This window comes from Colius striatus, chromosome 1 (assembly GCF_028858725.1).
Source record: "Colius striatus isolate bColStr4 chromosome 1, bColStr4.1.hap1, whole genome shotgun sequence".
Taxonomy (NCBI): Eukaryota; Metazoa; Chordata; class Aves; order Coliiformes; family Coliidae; genus Colius; species Colius striatus.
In genome coordinates this window covers 141,089,194-141,110,858 of record NC_084759.1, presented here as the reverse complement: position 1 = coordinate 141,110,858, position 21,665 = coordinate 141,089,194, and the positions used below count along the sequence as shown (strand labels likewise).

Genomic DNA, 21,665 nt, shown 5'->3' with positions numbered 1-21,665 from the left:
CTCTGAATTCTTGAGGGATGCTGGGAGATATCCACTCATGTCAGGGATGGAGGAACGGCTCTCACCTGCTCATCAGGGCCTTTCACGATGATGATTCCAGCCCACCTGGGGACCCCTGTGCCTTTGTCTTGACTTCCTTTACAAGGCTAACAAGAATCTTGCCTCTGGGAGGAGGACAGAGAGCGAGATGTGCCTCCCTTTGTTAAGTTGTGCTCAGAAACACCCAAGTCAGACAGTTTTGTTTTGAGGTTCAGGAACTGCTCCTTGAGCCCAAAAATTGACTTTGAGAACTGCCATGTCTCAGATTTACTACTTTGAGAGCGTGTACTCTGCAGAGATCCTAGATTCTTTGCTTTTCCACTGCATCATGACAAAAAGTGACATAATTACTGATGCAGTTAAGTCTGTCAGTGTCATCAAGCCTGCTGCCTGCTGTTGTGCCTGTAAAGTCTCCAGTTTCACATCAGTATTGCTCATTCTTCTCTTGATCTTACACTACACCAGGAGAACAGCTGTGCCTTGCAGATCAGTGCATTCTTCAGCTGGCTCTCTTTCTCTGCACCTCTGTCTTTATGGTTTTACCAACCTCAGTACTGATGTCATTCCTGACATCTCATCACCATTATCTTCCTGTCCTTCAGTGCCAGTCTACACTCCAGTGCCTTCAGTACACACACTGGTATTGGTTCTGAGACTGTGGGTCTCTCCTCTGTCTCCTGCCATTCTGCCTTTGCTAGTGGTGTCTATCACTCATTTTCTGATTTTGAACCTGACAGGACACTGCACTTCAGAGTCTCAGGAGATTCTTGCCACTTCATCTGAGCATACTGTCAGGGAAAAATTCATGTTCCCAGTCAAGCTGCAGTGGTAGATCTGATTGGACAGGGAAGCGGTGGGCTCCATCTGACCCTATTGCCTGCCTGCCAGAGAATTCACTGCTTAATGAAAGCCATTTCCCATGACCCTTCCCCAGCCAAGATCAATGTCAGCACATGGCAAGAGGTGACATCCACTTAGACATTTCCTATATCCTCCTGCAATATCACATGCCAGCCTGACATCACCCTTTCTTCAGGTGTGATAGATATCTTCAGTTCTATCATTGATTTAACATAAGCACTTGAGATGAGATAACTTCTTTCCTTGTTCCTTTCCACCTCAGACATAAAGTGTGGTGGCATAAGTACTGATACCACTCTTTTCTAGTACCAGCTCTGCCTCCTTTTCTGGGTAAAGCTTCAGTAATGAATATTGTCTCTTTTTTTGGTCTCCCTCAACTAAACTGATTCCTCATGGCAGGAAAAGATCAGCTGACAGTGCTGTGGACATGCATCTTGTCTCCTCTGTAACTGATGGACTGTCCAGTGCAACCCCCAATAAAGAAAGAGAAGCTGTTTATTGCTTGGTGGTCATTCAAGTTGTCTTCCTATTCAGACAGGCAGGATATCTGTGACAGACCATCTTACCAGGAATTTTCTGGAGGTTCCTAGATATTTCCAGAAGCGTGGGGCTTTACAATTTCAGCCATATCTCAAGGAAAAGAAGTCTCTATTTTTAGACAAAAAGACAAAGAGTAGCTGCAATATCACCCGCTTTCCTCCATGCTGGAGCTGTGGTGCTTGTTTCAACAAGTTGATAGGTGGGAAAATGCATGTTAGTGTCTGATTACAGAACTGGTATCCTCTTAGTATTTAAATCACCCCTTGCTGCTCTCATGGGTTGTATGTAAAAGACTGAAGGCAACTGATTTGTTATTGTGCCTTTTAATAGTTTTAGGATAGCATCATAAAGGTAAAATTGAATAAATAGTGAAGGGGAGCGTATCTGTGGGGTTAGTTTGTTGGCAAAGCTGGGCAGGTGTATTTAAACACACCTTTGGTGTGAACACATTCATCCTGGGTCAAACCTAACAATGCCAGTGGAAAAATAATATAATCACACTTAATTAATAATATTTATGCAGTTACAACTAAGGAAAAAGACAGTTTTTAAACTCTCAAGTCACCTTGTTTTTGTATTCATTCAAAGTAATCTCTTCTGTTCCTCTGTTGCTATCTCAGTTCCTGTTTTTACAAATATATGCAGCAATGCTGCTTGCTCATCACAGTGATATTTCAAGATCTTTTAGCAGAATTGTTTTTCCCTCTTTTTAATCCAGTTATCCAACCTATTGATTTCTTATTATCAGTTTCACTCAAATTGCAGCTGCTGAAGTGGAGGAGGGTCCTTCTACTTCTCTGTCCATATTATTACCCTATACCCCTCCATGTACTGAAAGCACAAATCTTCACTTCATGGAGACGATGCAGAGACTCGCCAAGTCTGAAGGAAGAGTTGAGACAGTATTGAAAAATAAGCAGGTAGTCATCATGTTTTATTTTAACCCTGTTAGTATTATGTGAATCTGGGCAGTGTATGCATCTCCTTTGCCCCAAGGGCTTTCTGTCCCATACCATACACCTTCAGCTGTTGTTTAGGGTGTTTCTGGTTGCTCTGGTTTTGCATCTGCTTGTGTTGCAAGTTCTTCTTTTCCCTAATCAGAGAACAAAATACACAAGCAGCCCTTGCTCCTACCTAAAACTCAAATGCAGGCCTCTGCACCCAGTGTGCATCTAGTTAACCATATGCCTCTTCTGCATCCTCCAGGTACTGCGTAATCCACCAGGCGTGGCAAATCCAACCTCTCTTTTCTCCTATGCTTCCCATTTTCACACCAATTGTTTTCTTTCTCTGGCTTTCTTGGCCAAACAGGCTGCTGGTCTCTTGAGACAGGGAAATGGATGCTGGGCATCTGCTCTCTTCTTCCTGGTATTACTGTGGGGAGGAACAGAGGGAGCAACTGAGACACAGCTAAGTGCAGTGAGGAGCAGCTTGGTGTAGGTGGAAGAAAGGCCATCAGCACCTTCAGATCGTATTTCCTTCACCAAAAATCGCTTCCACCTTCTCCCATGGAAGGAGAAGCAATAAACATGCCTCTTTGTTGCCTCTCTGTACCTTGAGGTGTTAGAGGTAGGATGACAACATGAAACAGTTGTGGCCCCTCCTGCTGGTCCTGGGGAGGGCGACAAAAATAGAGCAGCCCTGGCTCACAGAAGGGTGCTTGGAGCTCCTGCAAGCAGGGAGACTGAAAATGACAGAACAGTTCAAAGTAACAGGTATGTGTGATTTCTCCTGCCAGTGCTGCCTTTCTCTCACACAGCCCAATTAACAGGGGTCACAGAGCACTGATTAGCTGCCTTGGCGTTTTGTGAACATAAAGCAGTGAAAAATCCAGGGTGAATGGGGAAGAGAAGATCAAATAAACACTTATCTCAACACTCCTGCCTGTCCCCAGCATTTGCCAGCCTAAGGGAAGAGCCTTTTCAGAAGAGGCCGATGTGGGACACTGCTGTATCTGTGCTGGTATCTCTGCTGCTTTTCTGCCTTCTCTCAGCAAAATAACAAACAGGTCACCTCCAGCAGCTATGTCAGACATAGAGTGGTTGCTAGATAAAACCCGAATCACAGCAGAAGCGTGGACCATAGGCGGCTGGGAAAGATCAGAGCACGCCCTTTTGCCACACTGGTGTGAGAGAGAGGAGTTCAGTTCCTACACCTGGCATCTCTTGGGGAAGTTGACTTGCTGCCTCCCATCCCTCATGTGAGCAAAAAGGGAGCACGTATTGTCTCACAGCAGGTAAAAGGGCATCTCCATCTAATTCAAGAGTTGGTGAGTGTGGTCTAGTAATGCTAAAGAGCCCAAGCTGCAAGCTTCCTTGGTTGCTCAGTTTTTCTGCTGTGGATGGAGAGAGAATTGTGCACAAGCAGACCTGGAACCTCCTTGAAGGGTGGGCAGTTGGGGTGACCTTGTGACTTCCCCTTCTTCCTTCATGCTCCCCTTCTTTGGGGGTAGCAAAGCACTGCTCCCACTTCAGCTGTCATACCCAGGTTAAGTGGCTGCACTTGCGTCTGTCAAACCAGCACATGCTCCTGTCGCGTGATCCCTTATTAGACTAGACAGCCCACATCAGCTCTCCGTTCTCTCTGCCTCCCTGGAGACACTGCCTTGCTCCATAGTTGTTCCTATTCTACTTCTCTGTGGGATACAGCATATCTGCCAGCTCCCCTTCCAGCTTCCCCAGTTTTTTATTGTATGGAAGATAGCTCAAGGTGAAATGAAAGATGACTAGGAGCAGGGATGGAGCATTCTTACCTGTTGACAGCCTTGGATTTTCTTAGCTGTTTTTTTTAACCTCTCCTAAATATGATCACTTTAGGGGTGCACCTGGGAAGGCAGTGGATTACCTGGCATCCAACTGGGTAAATCAGATTTCCTTAGCAAGATCGAGTAGCTCTTCTGCTAGAGAACCTCCTGTCCTCAGTTTGCTTTACCATCTTGGAGGAAAGATCCAGAACTGTGGTGTCTTCTCTAAGCATCTCTTCAACATGTTCTTGGAGCCAGTCTCAACGCCACATTTGGGCTTAAGAAGCAAGTTACAGAATAAAAAAGTGAGAGGCAGGGAACAGGAATTCCTGGGGTGCTGAATTTACCCTGCTGTCCTCTACTTGTGTGGAAAACATAGGTCTATCTTTTATTAATGTAGAAACTTCTGATCACTCATGTTTCAGGCTGCCAAACCCAGAAAGTAGACCAAACTGCTTTAGGGAAGGTTTGCCACTGTGTAACATTGGCTAATCAGCTTTTCGTGTGGTTATCTTTATGCTTTTTACATGGTTGTAATGTAGAAGGAATGGAATATTTTCCCTCGTTCAGCAAGAGTGAAGACAAAGGCCACTATGTGTAGAGCTCAGTGCAACCTACCCGTGCGGTTCTTCAGGTGTCTTTCACCTCTCCTCACTGCCAGTACTCCTTATGGCCACACAAGTAAGCCACAGGATCGCTTGAGTTTTGGATGGTAGGTTTGGACATGCCTTGTGATAGCCTTATGCCCCAGCAATCTGCTGTCTTTCCAATTCTAGGAGGAGAATCTTTACTCTGAAGCTTTGATCAATCCAGTTTGATTTGTGATTTTTCTTTTTATTGCTATTATTATTTTTCCCCATTTTTCTCATTCAGAGTCTGTCAAAGTCAGCTGTCCTCCTCTTGTTCACAGTGCCTTGTAGGCCAGCTGGTTTTCTCCAGGCATGAATCAAAAGAGGGCATTGAAAAGCAGGATGAGCCTGGGTGTGTGTTTCCTCCATTACAAGGTCTCTGCCGGGATGGGGCCTTGATGAGGTCTGTCACCACTTTGGAGTGGCCAGGAGTTACTGCTTCACTCAAGACTATCCCTGGAATGGATTTGTGAAGTCTGCAGGGAAACAATATGTGGATGTTGAAGCTTAAGGTCAGGATTCCTAGCTCTTCAGCTTCTTGGTCATTTTACTCTGCTGCAGTGGTTTCGAACTTCAAGGAGTTTGTTGCCCTTGAGCCTCTGCCAGTCTGATTGCCCTGGTGACAAGTTGGACCATGGTCTGAGGAATCTGTGCTTTCTGTTGTCTTGCACACCTTCTGAGTGAGACATACACAGAGGATTTTGAAAGAAATGGGGAATGTACCTACCCAGCCCTTCACTCCTCCAGAGTATCTTTTTTATTTCCCCTCCATCATGCCTGATTTAGTTTTTCAGTAGGGTAAAATTGTTCGATGGTAAAGTACAAGCTGGTCCTTAAGGCTTCCTCCCCCACTTCAGATAAGAAAACTCATTAATACAGTAAAAAAAATAAAAATTCTCCATTGTTACATGAGAGCTCAAGGTCAGGCTGGTGGTAGTAACTCATATTGCTCCTAAGGTCAGACTAAGCTTTCTTTTTCTGACAAGCCACGATAGATTGATCATGGAGGCCTTTACATTTTTTTTTTTTTCTTCTGAAATAGGCCTTGCTTCTCCTGACCCTGTTAATGATGTTTGACTGAGGTCATCCCAGCAAACCCTGAATCTTTCCCGTTACCTTCCAGAGTGCTTGCCTTTGTGCCAAACCTTGTACGCTTTGAATTAAGCTTTCCCGATCTCTGCTGTAGCAAAGAAGCCGTCTTGGTTGTAGAAGGGAGAAATATCTTGAATGCCATCTGTCCATTAATGCTCTCATTAACACCTGAGTGACTCTCAACACCAAGCTGATGCCTTTTTGCCAATTCAGAACTTAAAAGGTGCCAGCCCATAAGGTGAAATATCTTCAGTCCATAAAATTAAATCTGTGGTAAAAAATAGTCTGTTCTGATAAGACCTTGATTGTTGTTGTTGCTTCTTTTAAGTAGGGAGCTCACAGAGGTAAAACCAGTTCTCTTGTGTGCTGTGAATTAGATGCCCAAGAAGTACTTTTTCACTTACAACTGAAAACCTTGTAAAAGCAACGCTTGTGCTAGATGGCTGAGGCAATCCAAGTCTTTCTCAGCTTTTAAAGCTTTTACCAGACAGAAGTATCACCTCTATTATTTTTCTTACTTCCTAACTCTGTAAAAGGAGTAATTACAAGAGTAATTATCTTTCTGTTGAAACAGTCTTTGAGGGAAAGGTTGAACTCATCCAGTCTTGTTTTCTGTGTTCCTCCCACATACTACTCTTGGGCAGGAGGTGGAGGAGGTCTGTTGTTGTTACTGCTCTCTGTCATCTGCCGATTTGTCAGGGTTCTTGGTTTTATTCTCAAGTACAGAACAATACACTGACTGGGATTAGACATAGGTCAGGCTTGCCATCTTCCCAGCAATATTAGCTCAAGAGCGTTCCAGTATTTACTCTTCCGTTGCATTTGTAAATTAAATGAAACAAGAAACTGAAAACACTGTCAACATGATAGATATTCTAGCTAGTGAGTCCAGGAAATTATTTGGCATCTGAACTTTCAGAAGGCTTATCTGTATGTGCCAGCAGTATCTGAACATCACTGTTAGATATTTGTCTCCAGTATTTCCAACTCCTTGCCCTAATGCTGCTTCTCTTAACCCAATTTTTACTCCCATGGGGTTGGGAGTCTTATGTGGGGGCTTTTAGGTTTTTGGGTGAGGTTTTTTTTTTTGAGGGGAGTGAAGATGGAGGGGCTTGCAACAAAATTGGCAGCAATAAATCAGATAGGGAGTGCGCTGTAACAGTAATTCCACAGTTGGGCTGTGGCACCCTGCCTGCAGGAAGTACAGATTGACACAGGGACTCTTACTGAATCAGTGTTTGTTTTTGCTGTTGTTTTTTTGGCTTGATTTTGTTTACAGTTTCCCAGCCAAGACTTGATTTACTTTGGAGACATTAAAACTAAAAGTACAAGTGGCTCTGCTTCCTTTGGGCATAAGACAAAAAAAACCTCACCCCGTCTTCTATGCATGTACACGTAAATCCAGCCTCAGCAGTCCTGGGTTTGCTCAGAAGGAATTTCACCCTGAGTTTGCCCTACAGGGTACCTATAGGGCTAGGCTTTTTAGGTGCAGCTCTTCCCTTCCCCGTTGTGCTCACCAGAAGCTCCAAGCAATTTTTTCCATAAACTCTGTGACATTTTCACCCTCTCTTCCAGAGGTCTCCAAAGGAGCCCCTCTGGGAAGCTGGTCACGGTGACAAGTGCACTGACCAAGCTTCTTTGTCTGACAGGAGAGCATGGCCTCACTGCTAAAAGCTCAGGCAATGGGAAGGGCCCTTCTTCTGCGAGCAGGGGAAGGCATGGTGGAGGCAGACGGCTGAATTGGGATCACCAGGCAGGGGGAGGAGTCCTTGGATCCCCTCTCCTGGAGCATAGAAACCTCCCTCTTTGGGAGGCAGCCGGGCGGCAGATGGCCAGGCTGCAGCTCTGAGCTCTCGGGGGGTGTATCATTTCTCTTGACTGTTCTGGACGCTGATACCCATGTTGGAGTGGAGCCCCTCCTTTGGCTTGCTCCTGTCTTCTTTATGTCCTGACTTTTTTGCAGCTGCCCGTAAAGATCACAGGCAACTTGAGCTGCGACCTCACTGGTACTCTTGTGAATTGTCTGCCGTTCTTCTTCCCCTTTGACACTGATGTGCTGGGTTATGGCCTTCCCTGTGCCCCAGATTTCCTGTTGTCTATGTAGAAATCCGCAACATATGATTAAAACTGTCAACCACAGGTGCGATTCAGCTTTCACCTCCTTTCTAATCACTGCAAAAAAAAAAGTAGGGACCTCTGACCTGTTTTGGAGCATCGCAGGGACAAGACTAAGAGTTGCACTGGGCTCATGGGAAATCATAGAATCATAGAATGGTAGAGGTTGAAAGGGACCTTTAGAGATCCTCTAGTCCAGACCTCCCGCAGAAGCACCTGCACCCATTTGGGATGCTTCACACCTAGTATTGCTAGATACACACACCACTTTCCCACCACAGCTGTTCAAATTTCTTTGCACATCAGGCAGCAACCGCTAAGTAAGAGATGTTGTGGCAGTGAGGGAAACCTTGTCACAGTTTCCTGAAATGTTAATGGTGCTAGTGAAGCTGAGGAGGACAGTCAGTGGGAAGGATGAAGTTTTGCAGTTAAAGAGTACTTTAAGGTAACTTTTTAGATTTCTTGTAGATGATTTCTGTAGTATTTTTCCCTTATTTAGTGAACTGCATGGAAGATGCTTGTGCCAGGGGGAAGTAAAAGGGGTTGGGGTAAAGTGATAGTCATGGCCCATGATCTCAAACCTTTCTATAAATTGTTTCTAGGATCCCTAGTTTACTTTCAGGAGAGAGTTATTTTCCTTGGATACATGCCCTGAGACAGAGTGTGTTAGTGTACCAGTTCATCCTCCTTGGGAACACTCCAATTTGTAGAAAAAGGACATTGTTTACCTAATGTTGCCCTCCATTAGTTCAGTGTTTTTACAAGTCTCAGTGATGCTGAAAATCTCAGGAGAAGAGATACAACTATCTCAGCTCAGTGAACTCCCTCCTACCTTCTTCCCATCTGAGAAAGGAGTTTTGGAGAGTCTCAACTGCAACACAGACTCTGTAGGAGTTGCCACACCTGCAGGTATATTACTCTCTTATTAGTGAACTTGAAAAAAGGGTATTTGACAGGCTGCATCCAGCTCATTACACTCCTGGACCTTGGCTGTCTGACCCTTGATTTTCAACTTTATGGATAACACTAAGCAGTTATGTCCTGAGCGTTTCTGCTTTGCACCTCAAGGGCAGGGTTCTTGCTGGTTGCTCTACTCCTTGCAGATATTTTTCTCCAAGCCAAGGGGGCCTTTTAAGAAAGCTTTTTCAAAAGGGAAATTTAATAGAGACAGGCTAACCTACAGTTTTAGTAGGTGTGACAGGCAGGTCGAAGACGAGCACCCCACATTTTTCTAAAGAAACACCCCTATTAAGAGGGCAAATATAAATTGGGTAACACTGAGAGTGACTGGGAATGCCTTGGCACATCTGGTTCACATCTCTGGTTCTCATTTCTATCCTTATTCAAAGGGACAAATGCACAGTAGCTGTCTTTGAAAGTTGATGAGGGTAGGAACTCAAAGTAGTCTCGAGAACAGAGTTTGTAATGTATTGAATGCTGGGTGAATGGCAGAAGTTTCTAGTGTTAGCCACTTATGTGAAAGTCAAGCTCAAACCAAATTGGTTAAGTCAACAGAGCCAGTCTCCAGTGGGAATGAGAGTTACATAGCCAAAGATTTCAGATAATCTTCTGGAATTGAGACACTTCCTGGATCAGTTTTCTTTGAGAGTAGCCAAAATGGTAGAGCGAGATAAGTGAACTCATGCAAGTGGTAAAAGTATCTGATCTATGCCTTTCCATTTCTATTTTGGCAGGAAAAAAAAATAGCCAGAAAAAATAGGATCAGGTAAAACTCTGTTGCTTTTTTTGCTTCTTCCTGGTATCCCATGTCACCACAATTTTTTCAGTATCCTAGGGAAACTTTTTTTCCGTCAATTTTTATTTAAAATAACCAGAGCCTCTGTATACAGATCTAATGAAGAATCTTCTGCCTCGAGCTCTGAGTTGAACAATTGAACTCAGGTGTCTGAAACTTGAAAGGTCTCTGAGATATTATAGTCATTCCCCATCTGTGACGGATTAAGCATCCAAATACAGGTGTTGCTTTCCTGCTTTCAGGAAAGGATGTTCTCATCACTACTCCTGTTCTTAGAGCTGACCAAATCTGTCCTTTTCTTGTTTGTTTTAATCCAATGGCTTCAGTAAGTATCTAACATTTAAGCCACGTGTAATCAAACAGAACTCTTAAATGTAAGAAGTCTGTAAAGAGAATCTAGTGTCACACTTTTTGCCAAGTCGAAGTCCTTGCTGGAAACTGGATTAGATCTTGAGGTATATGAGGAAGACAATGTGGGAATGCACACCTGCTTCAGATAGGTGTACTGTGCACTGAATATTTATATTTTTAAAGGATACTCTCTATAGTTTTCAACAAAGCTGGTGAAGAGTCTGGAGCACAAGTCTGATGAAGAGCAGCTGAGAGAACTGGGATTGTTTAGTTTGGAGAAGAGGAGGCTGGGAGTGGACACGATCACTCTATAAAACTACCTGAATGGAGGTTGTAGGAAGGTGGGAATCAGTCTCTTCTCTCCTTAATGATAGGACAAGATGAAATGGCCTCAGGTTGCACCGGGCACGAGTTAGATTGCAGATTAAGAAGAACTTTTTCATTGAGAGTTGTCAAGCATTGAAAGGGGCTGCCCAGGAAGGTGATAGAGTCATCATCCCTGGAGATATTTAAGAGCCATGTAGATGAGGTGCTGAGGGACATGGGTTTTTTTGTGGGCTTGGCAGTGTGAGGTCAGTGGTTGGACTTGATGATCTTAAAGTTCTTTTCCAACCAAAATGATTCTATACTCTAAAATTAGTGCTTGGGGCAGCACAGAAATTACTTTATAAAACAGTCAGCCCTCCTTTGTTGACTGGACTTTGTCACTTTCAAGTTGCATTTGTTTGATTGCTGATATTAGTGGGGCAAAACAATGAAATTGTAGTGCTTTGTTTGTGTCGTGGAGAAAAGAGCAAACTTCAGGCTGCAGAAGACACAGGTACATTTAAGCATCTATTGTTAAATACAGCTAGAGGGCTGATGACATTCATCCAGTGAGAGGAGATATCTCCGGGAGGTCAGCTGGCATTTGACGTCAGAAAGAAGCAGGCTGGTGGGGAGTGATCTCCAGGGTAGTAGCATCAACTTCTTTCCACTCGAGGAGGGAGAGGAATGCTGCCAGGTGGACATGACTTGAGGAATCATGTAGCATCTGTTCCCTCGTTCTTGCATGTCCAGTCGTGGTCCTTGCAAAGATGTCCAGTCTTTACCAAATGTGTGAAGCCCCCTGTCTAACAGCTAACTTCTTGTCAACTTTTAACAGTCTTTCTTCACTTGGATCATGCTCCTCTCTTTGTTAAAAAAATAATAGCTTTTGTAGTAGTTAATTTCTCAGGCAAATGCAATTCTGTAGTGCTGGCACGGTTCCATTAATCATATAGAGTAATCCGGTTGTGCCAAAAACCTATCAAGTTGAGCTGCCTTTTTGAGAACTGGTGGGAATGTGTACCCAGTGGTGTTCTTGCTGGCATATGGACTTCCCGTGTGTGCAAGAATGACTGGGGCACAGGGGGGAGGGAGTCTCCCTTTGCCGTGCTCAGAGTACACAACTCAAGCAGGCTGAGAGAGCTTGTCAAGTTTCAGGACTCAAAAGTGACATGGGCAGATCTCAAGAAAGTCTTATGTTTAGACACATGGCCTCACCAGCCCTTTTTTATTCCCTCCCTTGAAATTTTCAGCAGTCAGGAGAAGGACTTAAATCTCATTAAAATATAGACAGGAGTTCTTTTATAGCCCTAAGCTCTATAAGGAGTCTATTGTGTGTCAGATGGGGATATTTACCCTCAATGCCAGATGAGGGTAAAAAATATGTCTTTCCTATATGGCAAACTGCTGGAAACAAAATGGGTGCTCAGTGTGGCCCAGCTAGAAAATGTGATTATTTCAGTAGCAGTGTTTATGAAGAGCTCAAGTGTTCAGCTTGATCATCTGGGAGACTAGAGATGAGAGAATCCTCTTGACTGAAGCCTATTTGGAAGGTACACTCCTGTTGGGAATTAGCCCTGTTGTGTGGTGGGGTCCAAGCCATGTGCCTTTAACTAGGCCTTGCAGATGCCCACCTTTGGGGGCAGAGGGAGAGGAGAATAGTGGCTGCAACAAGAGTATGGGATGCATACAGCATCAAAGCAGGGAGGAGATGATCAGCTATGGTGAGGTTTAAGGCACTGGACCAGGGCATGGAAAGCTGTTCAAGAGGCAGAGAGAGGAGCAGGACTTTGCAATGACAGATGTCAGGAGTAAGTGGAAAGTTGAAGAAGAGGGTCTGTGCGTGAAACCAGGAGGAGCAGAGAGGGATTAGACTTGTCAGCTTCATTGCATCTTAATAAAGGGTCTGTGTTGGTGCTAGCAGTAGCCATTGCCCATTGGGATAGAAAGAGGATGAGGCTGAGCTGGCATCATATTGTTCTTTCAGCTTGGGTAGAAATAAGAGTAATGCAGAGGCCTGTAAGCTGTATCTATATAATATGAATTCCCGTGGTGTTGCAATGAGATTGCTCCTGTTTTGGGAACTCGTGTTACAGAGCTGCACCTAGCCATAGCTGTCATGGGGAACAGTTTTCCTCCGTGTGTTAGCTGCACTGCCTCTGCGTTGTGTTTGTTCAAGCTGTTTGGTCGCACCAGGTGTTTCTGGCATGGAGAACTACAGTTGAATGTGTGGGACTTTGTTTCCCTGGTTAGATCCGAGACATTTCACAGCTACCTGGAAGACATCATCAACTACCGCTGGGAGCTGGAGGAAGGGAAACCCAACCCCTTGCGGGAATCCACCTTCCAGGAGCTGCCCCTGCGCACTCGAGTGGAGATCCTGCACCGCCTGTGTGACTACCGCCTCGATGCAGATGATGTCTTCGACCTCCTCAAGGTGCTTTGGCCGGCAGGGAAGGGGGAAACGGTGTGGCTGCGGGAGCTGGGCTAGATCCAGTGGATCTTCCCGAGTAGAGAAGGGTTGATGCCATTAAGCATATTTTAAGGCCAGGTAATCAGTGGTGGTGCAGGGGACTGGCAGTTCCCCTGACTTGCAGAGGGCCCAAGGCAAGTGCTCAGGACTGCTCTTGGGGCCCTTGTGCTGTGTGGATGTATTCATAACACGGGAGTCACCAAGTAAATTGATTTCATTGGCTACTCTTGCTGTGAAGAGTGAATTTGGAGAAGCTCCAACGCTAACGGCAGGGCTGTGTGAGAGCCGAGACTGCCTTGCTGAGGGATGGTGTGAGATGAAAGGATGGGGCTGAAGTGTACTGGGGGAGGTGGGGGAAGGGTGATGGCAGGGAGGGGGAGGGAGGGAGCTTCTCAGGGCTGTGCGTGACTGTCGCCAGCACTAATTAGACCTTCACTGTCAGGAGCACCAGAGATGAAATGTTAAAACAAGAGAGACCATTCAAATTAGAGATGTCAATCTAAATCCCTCCCTGAGCAGAGAGCGAACGTCGCCTTCCCCCTGGAGTAACGTTTTCCCAACTCGGCCTGGAGGAGCAGCTGTACTGCTGCTGTGGCATGGTGGGAGGGGAGGAGGGAGGGAGGGAAGTGTTTGTGGAGGGGTGTCATCATGTTTTGTGTGACAATGTGGCCGCTTTTCAACTTGTCACTGTCTGTCGGGGGGGCTCCCGGTGGGCGCAGGGCTTGGACGCCGACAGCCTGCGCGTGGAGCCGCTGGGCGAGGACAGCAGCGGGGCCCTGTACTGGTACTTCTACGGCACGCGGATGTACAAGGAGGACCCGGTGCAGGGGAAAACCAACGGAGAGCTGGCTCCAGACAGGTAATGGCTCCCACACCACCCCCTCCTGTGTCCGGGTGCCGGGGCCAAGGGTGGGGGATGCACCAAAGGCAGCCCGGCTGGAGGGGGCTCCGCCTGACTGCTGTCGTGTTGAGGGGTGGTGGGAGGAACCTGGGAGAGGGTTGGGACAGTGTGGGGCGAGACTGGAGTTGCTGAGCAGGCTGGGAGCTACCCCACGCTTTGCATTGTCTCAGAGCCAGCCTGCAGCCTTTGTGGCACCAGGAGAGCCTGCTGTGGGAGAGATACTGCCTGCCCCATCACATTCCTCCCCGTCTGCCCTGCACCATGTCGTGCTACGCTGCACCGGTGGCTCCCACGTCAGGCTCCCAGCCAGTGGGAATCCCTCCTCTCCTCCCTGTCATCCAGCTCTGATTTAATCCCTCCTTTGGTTGGGTTCCTAACAGCTGTTCCGGTTTCCCTGCCCTTCTCCCATCCTGCTGGCCACAGAGTCCTTGCCCAGCAGATATTTCATGGTGGTTTTGCCATTTTGCAGGGTGTGCGGGGGACAGACGAACACCCCAAATGTTCCTGGGAAAACAGGCAAGAGACGAGGACGACCCCCAAAGCGGAAAAAACTACTGGAGGAAAATTTGCTAAGGTAAGGAAAGGTTGTTCCTGCAATAGATGTAAAATGCATGTATTCCCAGAGGGAAGTATCGTGTACTTCTGGGGTTCCCCCAAGAAGTATGTAGCCATAATTTCAAGGTATCTCTGAAGTGAAGCAAGCTCAGACTTGGTGAATGCTTTGATCACTCTCCAAAGAAAATTCTGACTGGTCTGGAAGCCAAGTTTGGTGAAACAGTGGGTATCACTCTTCCAACCGCCTCGCTTCGGATGCAGTTCCTCCATGCAGTGCTAAGGGATATGTTCCTGATAAAGTGCACTTTCACTGTGTAGCTCTTGGAGCCAAAAATCCTGGCCGTTTGAGACAATATAGATTTTGGGACACTTCCCATAAGAACTGAAACGCCATCCTTGCCAAACTCCAGCCTGCACCCTTCGTTTCTTAAAATCTCATGAAGCCATGATAAATATATAAGTGAAAATACGTCAAACTTGTGTTCTGCACAGTGGGTTTTTATCCACGGTTTTGCTGTACATTGAATAATTGCCACGTCCCCATTCTTCTCCGCAGGAGCATTTCAGTGATGTGAAGTAATATATTTATTGTATCTCACCTTCTCTTTCTTTTCTGTTTTTGTAGGGAGAAGGCAGAAGACAACTTGCTAACACGTGAGACTCAGATAAGAAATGGTAAAGAGATTTTGTGGGGTCAGGGTCAATACGATCGGCTGACATGGCACTTAAATTATCAAAGCCTGGAGAAAGACCTTTCTCAGGAAAGGGAGAGTCTTTCTGCCAGTGGTTGAGGCTGAGTCTGGAAGGAGGGGTTAACATTACAAGCTGACTTGGAGCAACAGAGCACAGACACTTGCATGCTTTCTATCTTACCATGGATTAATTTGGGATGAAGAAACCTAAGCTATTGGGTTACACTAGGCCTTGGGGGTCCACCTACTCATTGAAGTTGATGAAAATGGGTTGTGAGTGGCCCTTGCTCCTCTGGAGATGAGGTGAACATGAGCCCCTGTTTGTAGCGGGTGCATTCTTTTGTACTGGGAAGAAGGGTCAGTGATGCCAAGAAAGGGAAGGAAGAACCTTTTTTATTCTCCTCACCTCTTCATCCAATGTGGCCGTTGGGTGACTGAGCTCAGTAAATGGTGTCTTGGAGCTACCCATCTGAAGGTTAACAAGGCAAGCAGAAAAAGCCAGTTGGCAACATAACTTGAAAGTGAGTTTAAGGGGGCTAGGACTCGTTTGGCATACATATTAATCCATTGGCTTCCACATGACCCAGGGGCTCAGCCTGTCCATTGTCCCACAAGAAAAGGTAAGGGTGGCATTGTCTTTCCTGGGCCTCCTTCCTTTTGCCCTTTGTCTTCAGATTTCCTGGTGGCAGAACCAGAGCGATGCACATGAGGCACTGAGGGTTGTATCACATTATTGTCTTCCAGTAAATTGTGTCATATCAGCTGTGGAGTAATCTTCTGCTGGCACAAAGCAGTGCCTTAGTCCTAGTTGCTATTAAAATGAGCTGCCAATAGGCAGCTGGCAAGGGAAGGGGAAGCAAGGGTACAGGCTGTGGGGCCAGCGTGCAGGTAAAACTCCTCGCTGCAGATGGGCAGAGGATGGCTTCACATAGCCAGAGCGACAGAAACCAGCACAGAGTTGGTCCATTGCTCCTCTGTTAGCAGTCCTCAATGCACTAACTAGAGCTGAAGGCAAGGGTGGGTTAAGCTCTAGGTTGGGCTGTGACCTGGAGCTAATACACTGCCACGGCATGGAGGTTTCCTCCACAGGGCAGGTGGCAGCAGGAAAGCTGCAGCTTTCCAGTCTTCCTGAGGCAACCTGATAGCTTGCATGCCAGAGCCAAGGGCAGCTCAGATCCACGAAGGCCCAGGGTCAGGTTCAGAAAAAAAGGGGTTCTGGTTTTCGCTTCTTTATATTTTTCATAGTTGATTTGCTTGAAAATGCGGTGAAAAGCTGCATGACAATTGCCAGTGGGGGTGGTGACTGCTGCTTTCTTTACAGTAGCCAGTGGCTAGACCTAGAAAAGTGTAGAGGGAGCTGAGAACCTCTCAGCCCAAAGGAGTTTGAACCAACATCTCCCCACTCCTCAAAATGGGCCACAACTTTTTTTTTTTGCTTAGAGAGAGCATCCTGGGGCAAAAGCATTCAAGTTGCAACCCATGAGTCTTCTCTGCTCTGTATAAACATTTGCAGAGGAGGAACAGCATTCCTCCTCTCCAGGTGGGTGTTCCAATCCCTGTGCAAGAAAGTCCTTTGCAATTAATATTCAAATATTTCACACAAGGCAGAACTGCTCAGTGTGTCTTGGTAGCTGGGGCGTGCTTCAGAGCCGTGAGTGACCTGCTTCACATCCCACCCTGGATCGTGTAGGGTTGTGATGTGAACTTCTGGAACGTCTCTTCCCCCTCATCTGGCAGCCTGATGAACTCCTGTCCTTTGCTTCCTCTTCTGTTCTTTTAAGTGCCTGCAAAGCAAATGTTTCATTTGGGTTTTTATTCACCACAGCAAATGTTCGAAGTGCTAAAAAAAAGAAAGGCTTGTCTCAAGTAACATTAATTTTCAGTGTTTTTATTGTGCTGCCAGACTAAGTCAGACATTTGCGTTACCCTATCTCCTGTTCTGGCTGAGGGCCTCCATTACAAGAAATAAATGAAATCCTTTTCTCTGATCCATCCTAACTGGAATAGAAGCTTGCTGCAGGGATGTCACATTACCCATGTGTTGCCAAGTGCCACTATTATTTCTTCACCTGTGTACTTCCTCTGTGTCTTGGCATCACTTTCTGTGTGGCGTGGGGAGCTAGAAGTGTTTTTGGTGGATGAAGAGAGCTTTGGGTCATGTTTCCCATAACAGTGGCCATTGGCAGTATCTTTTTGTCTTCCTGAGACCTGGGGAGAGGAGAAGCGATAAAGTTAAGTTGTTAAAGTTGTTAGTCATAACTGCTGTGGGAGATAACATCCTTTCATGTTGTTGAAGGGTCCCAAGGGCCTGGCCGTGGGACATGGTGGCTGCTGTGTCAGACGGAAGAGGAGTGGAGGCAGGTCACAGAAAGCTTCAGAGAGAGGACTTCCCTTAGAGAGCGGCAGCTCTACAAACTCTTGAGTGAAGACTTCCTGCCGGAGATCTGCAACATGATTGCACAGAAGGTGAGGAGACATGGCATCCTGTTTACCTCTCTTTGACCGCTTCCAAGAGCATGGACGTTTATTGACCAAAGGAGAGCTAAATCCAAGCAGCCCAACACCCTGGCCTTCTCCCCCCGGCCTCCAGCCTGAGGGTATTGTGGCTGTGGAGGCTGTTTGGCTTCTGTATGGGGAGAAAGGTTCTCCCCCATGGAGTGGCAGGGCTGGGAGTCAATACTTAGGGATCTGCTTGGTGATTGCATGGCAGCTTAGGATGGCTTGAAAGGGTTACTGTCTTCGGCCATGCTCTGTGTCCCTTTTCTGCTAGCAGAGAATCTCTGTCCGCTTTTGAACTGCTGCAATTTACAGCCTAACTTTTCTGTGCAAACTGCCTGTGATTCCACTTTTACTGCTATTCCTCAGCTGGCTCTGCTTTAGCTGTCCTAACTAAGTCTGCTTGAACTGGTATGTCAGAGCCCTGAAACTCTGAAGGGTGTTGTCTGTCAACTGAATGTTTTCAAGTGGGACAGATTTGGACCGGGATCCTTCGACTAGATGGCTTTGTAAAATGGGCTCTGCAGTCAGCGTGCTGTTCTTGGATTGAGTTCAGTTTACTTGTTTGCTACCCTTGTAAAGCTAATAGGGATTTCATGGTCACTTCTAGCCCCCAGAGTTTCTCCTGCCAGTATCACCAATGTGCCCTAATTTCCTCCACTCTCTTTTTCCTTCCCTCAATTCTCAACCCTGTTTCAGGAGAAGCGTCTACAGCGGACAGAGTTTTCTCCCAGGTGGATGTCTGACCATCAGCCCATCAAACCAATCAAGCAGGAGGTGAGGGGGGGTGCGAGGGGGAGGACGACGGAGGGAGGCGAGCAGATGCCTCCTGGGGGAAAAAATAAACCGCAGCATCGCTATTCAGTGGGAAGGAGCCGTTTGAAAGTGCTTGTGCTGAAAGAGAGATGGGTGGTAATGCCCGTCAAAGGCAGGCTGACACTCGGGGTTTCTATGGCGAGCAGGGAGGTGCTGCCCTCTGGATCGCAGAGGTAACCGGCCCCGGTGCAGCTGCATATGGAAATCTGCGCTAGGTCTGGGGAATTCCACTTCAATGAAAGTGCTGGCACATTCGAGGCAGTTCAAAGAAAAGTTGAAAAAGGGATGAGAGGGCTAGAAGAACTGGCTTACAAAGGGAAATGACAGAAATTCAGCCAAGGGGAAAACGTGAGGCTGCAAACACATGAGGGAGTAGATAGTGCAGAGGGAGAGAAGAATGAGTGATGCAGTGCAGAGCTGAGCTAGGAGGGGGTCAGCTGGAAATGAAAGTCACAATTTAGGCTGCTTAAAGAAATGCTTATCAAACTGCAGCCTTGTTGGCTGAAATGGCTCTTCCCGTGCCTCTTCACCCTCGTCTCCTCTCCACCCCATCAGCGTTAACAGTGTGCCGCTTGTGGGCCTGTGCAGTGAACCAGACCCAGGGAAATGACTAGAGTTAAATATAACCTTTTTCTTTGGTTGGGGTTATTTTTAACGTAGATCAGCTTTCCGATCCAGTTCACCACACAGCCCCCAACAGTCACTCTGGCAGAGCCAGGGGCATGGTACAGTGGAGATGGGGGGGGCGGGGGGGTGGTCTTTGAACTGGCAACTGCTACTGAAAGCAATCAGTCAGGCAACATGGGATTAGCTTTGGAGAAAAAAAAAGGCTTGATTCTATCAGGCTGTGGCATAATCTCTTGCTGTAAATGCAGAGAAAACATAGTTACCTGATGTTTTGTCAAACCTTGGCAAAGTAAACTGCAGGGAATATTCCATGTGAGCCAGGGTCAGGGATTGCCGCAAAACAAAGGAGAAAGTACAGTTCCTCCCAATAAATACAATTACTTAGAATAGATAAATAAAAGGAAGGAAGGACCTCTCATCATGCTGCAGATAAAAGCCTGCTGAGAGGAAAATAAGACCCCAGTGATGGTCAGTTTGGGGCCAGAATTGCTCTCTGCAAAGCCCACCATGCAGGAAGCACTGGGACACGTGTTTGTTCACAGGCAGCAGAAATCCCAGAGGAGGAGGGGAGTGGGAAACACATGGAGCCTGAATGATGCTAATCAGTACCGCAGGTGCTCCAGGTCTGTGGTGGCAGAGGGCTGTTAATTGCTGCCTGTGGGCCAGTGAAACGTTTCCAGCAAACAAGGAGCCTTCCCAGCACCCCCTGCACCGGGGCTTAAGGGAGCCAGCCAGAGCGAGAGTGGCAACTCATGCTGGCTCCCCAGCAAGTCACGGCAGCCGCCATCCCTGACACGGGAGAACCAGCATGTCTGATGGCTTGTTTGCCGAGCGGGCAGCAGGCAAAACTGGGGGAGAAAATCTCAGTCCAGTGCAGGGGTGACCCCTTCCTCCCAACTCCATGAGCTGGATGCCGCTTCGGTCTGAGATATAACTGCTCCATAGGCTCCTAATCCTGCAGGGGATTTCTCAACAGGTGGTTCAGATTAGCTCCTCATTAAAGAGCTGCCTGAGCAGCACCCTCATTAGGACATCGCTGCGGAAACTGGAGCAGGGAAGGTTTGGAGGACGAGGGGCCAGGGCGTGTGTCTGGAGGGGGCCAGGGCACTTGGGGCATCCGTGCCTCCTGGCCTCTGCCCCTGAAGCCTGATACTCACTGTCTGGAGAGCAAAGCAAAAGGCAAAAGTTTGGCCCTTTTCAGGGTCCTGGGGGGAAAAGGCAGTGATGTTATGTCCTGGAGTGCTCCCTGGCGGACGGGAGGTGGTGATGCCACCAGTCACAGATGTGAGGGGTGTTTTTTATCCTCCAAGTGGGGAGGAAGCTGGAGAAACCTCCCTTTGGCACCTCTTCATTCAGGAAGGAAGTTTAACTTGTGTTAGGTTATTTATGGTTCCAACAGGCATCTGCTTCCATCACATCTCAGTTAACATGTTCCTGTTTGCTTATTTTTTTAACCCTGAGTTGAGCACACTCATCCCCAGTGGGCATAAATGGGACACCAGGCAGTAGGTCCCTCTGAAAAGCCGACCATTTCTGTGTCTGAAGCGTATCAAAGAGCCCTTACCAGCATTACTGCTGCTCTGCAAGCGCTGCAGGATGCAAGTGCAGTTGTCGTGGTCATTTGCTGCAGTTCTTGTGCTCACTGAGCTGCACTTGTGGTTTCTGGTTTTTCCTTGTCTTCCTAGATCTGCTAGGATGACATCCTCTCTGTTGCTTCAGGTTGTCCTTTTGCTTTGTTGATGCAATGCTTGCAGTGGGTTGGTATGGAACACACTGTAGGTTCTGTCTCACTGTTACTATATGAGGTGCTTGAATACACACTGCAGGTTTGGAGAAGCCTTGGTGCGAGCGCGGCACCTCAGGCTGTGGGATTTGCATTCATTAGGACTTGAATGATGGAAGCTATATGAATCTAGATGAATCTAGAGAAAGACCAAGTCAGACCTGTCTACCAACAATTGAAGAAATTAGTGTGTCACACCGGGCTGTCTTAGATCAACTGGCTGGAAAATCTAGAAGACTGATGGTCACATCCTCAATAAAATATCTTAGTCTACTGACTTCTAGTGACTGGTTCCTGCTCACCTCTTTCTCTTTCTAATTGCTGCAGAACCAGATGGTTTTTTGTTCCTACTGCAATTTAGAGATTGAACAGGAAAGTTAGGAGAAAACTGTTTGACAGTGGTTAGGATCAGGCCTAAAAGGAAGCTTCTGCAGCGCATGAGTAAAAAATTAGGTGGCAAAGCACTTGAGCGATGTGCAAAGAAGCAAAAGTGGAAAGGTGGAACCTGATTCTGTAGATTCTTGACCTCTTGTACCTGGCATAGCAGTTTTACTTCTGGGCAATCTGGTGTTTGGACATCAATCACTTGGAGGAAAAGTCTGAGAGACACAACTGGAAAGACTAGGGAACTGGAAGAATTGCTTTGTAAGGAAACATTGACCCTAATTACAGAAACATGGGAGTTTTCTGTGTCTGAGGAAGCCCATAAAGTTTGGAATATACCTAAAGAAGAGTTTATGTTCACACAGGAGAATGGAACTGGGTTTATTGGGTGGGATGAGGGGATGAGAAATTAACTTAAGGCTGAAAGTGAGGAGATGCTGGCTAACCTGAAGGCGTGTGGACTCACAGAACAGTTTCCCTAGGAAAGAGGTAGAAGAGTGAAATAC

General features: G+C 46.7%; 1 protein-coding gene across 1 annotated transcript in view; it reads left to right on the top strand.

Annotated features, from left to right (window-relative positions):
- LOC104557117 (chromatin remodeling regulator CECR2) overlaps positions 1-21,665 on the top strand; it is a 45,164-nt gene that overhangs the window by 8,447 nt on the left and 15,052 nt on the right. The window contains exons 2-7 of the mRNA XM_061988873.1: positions 12,686-12,869; positions 13,625-13,764; positions 14,276-14,380; positions 14,987-15,036; positions 17,350-17,519; positions 18,249-18,326. Coding sequence (XP_061844857.1) covers positions 13,709-13,764; positions 14,276-14,380; positions 14,987-15,036; positions 17,350-17,519; positions 18,249-18,326 — 459 coding nt within the window. The 5' untranslated portion in view covers positions 12,686-12,869; positions 13,625-13,708. The remainder of the gene's footprint in view (positions 1-12,685; positions 12,870-13,624; positions 13,765-14,275; positions 14,381-14,986; positions 15,037-17,349; positions 17,520-18,248; positions 18,327-21,665) is intronic.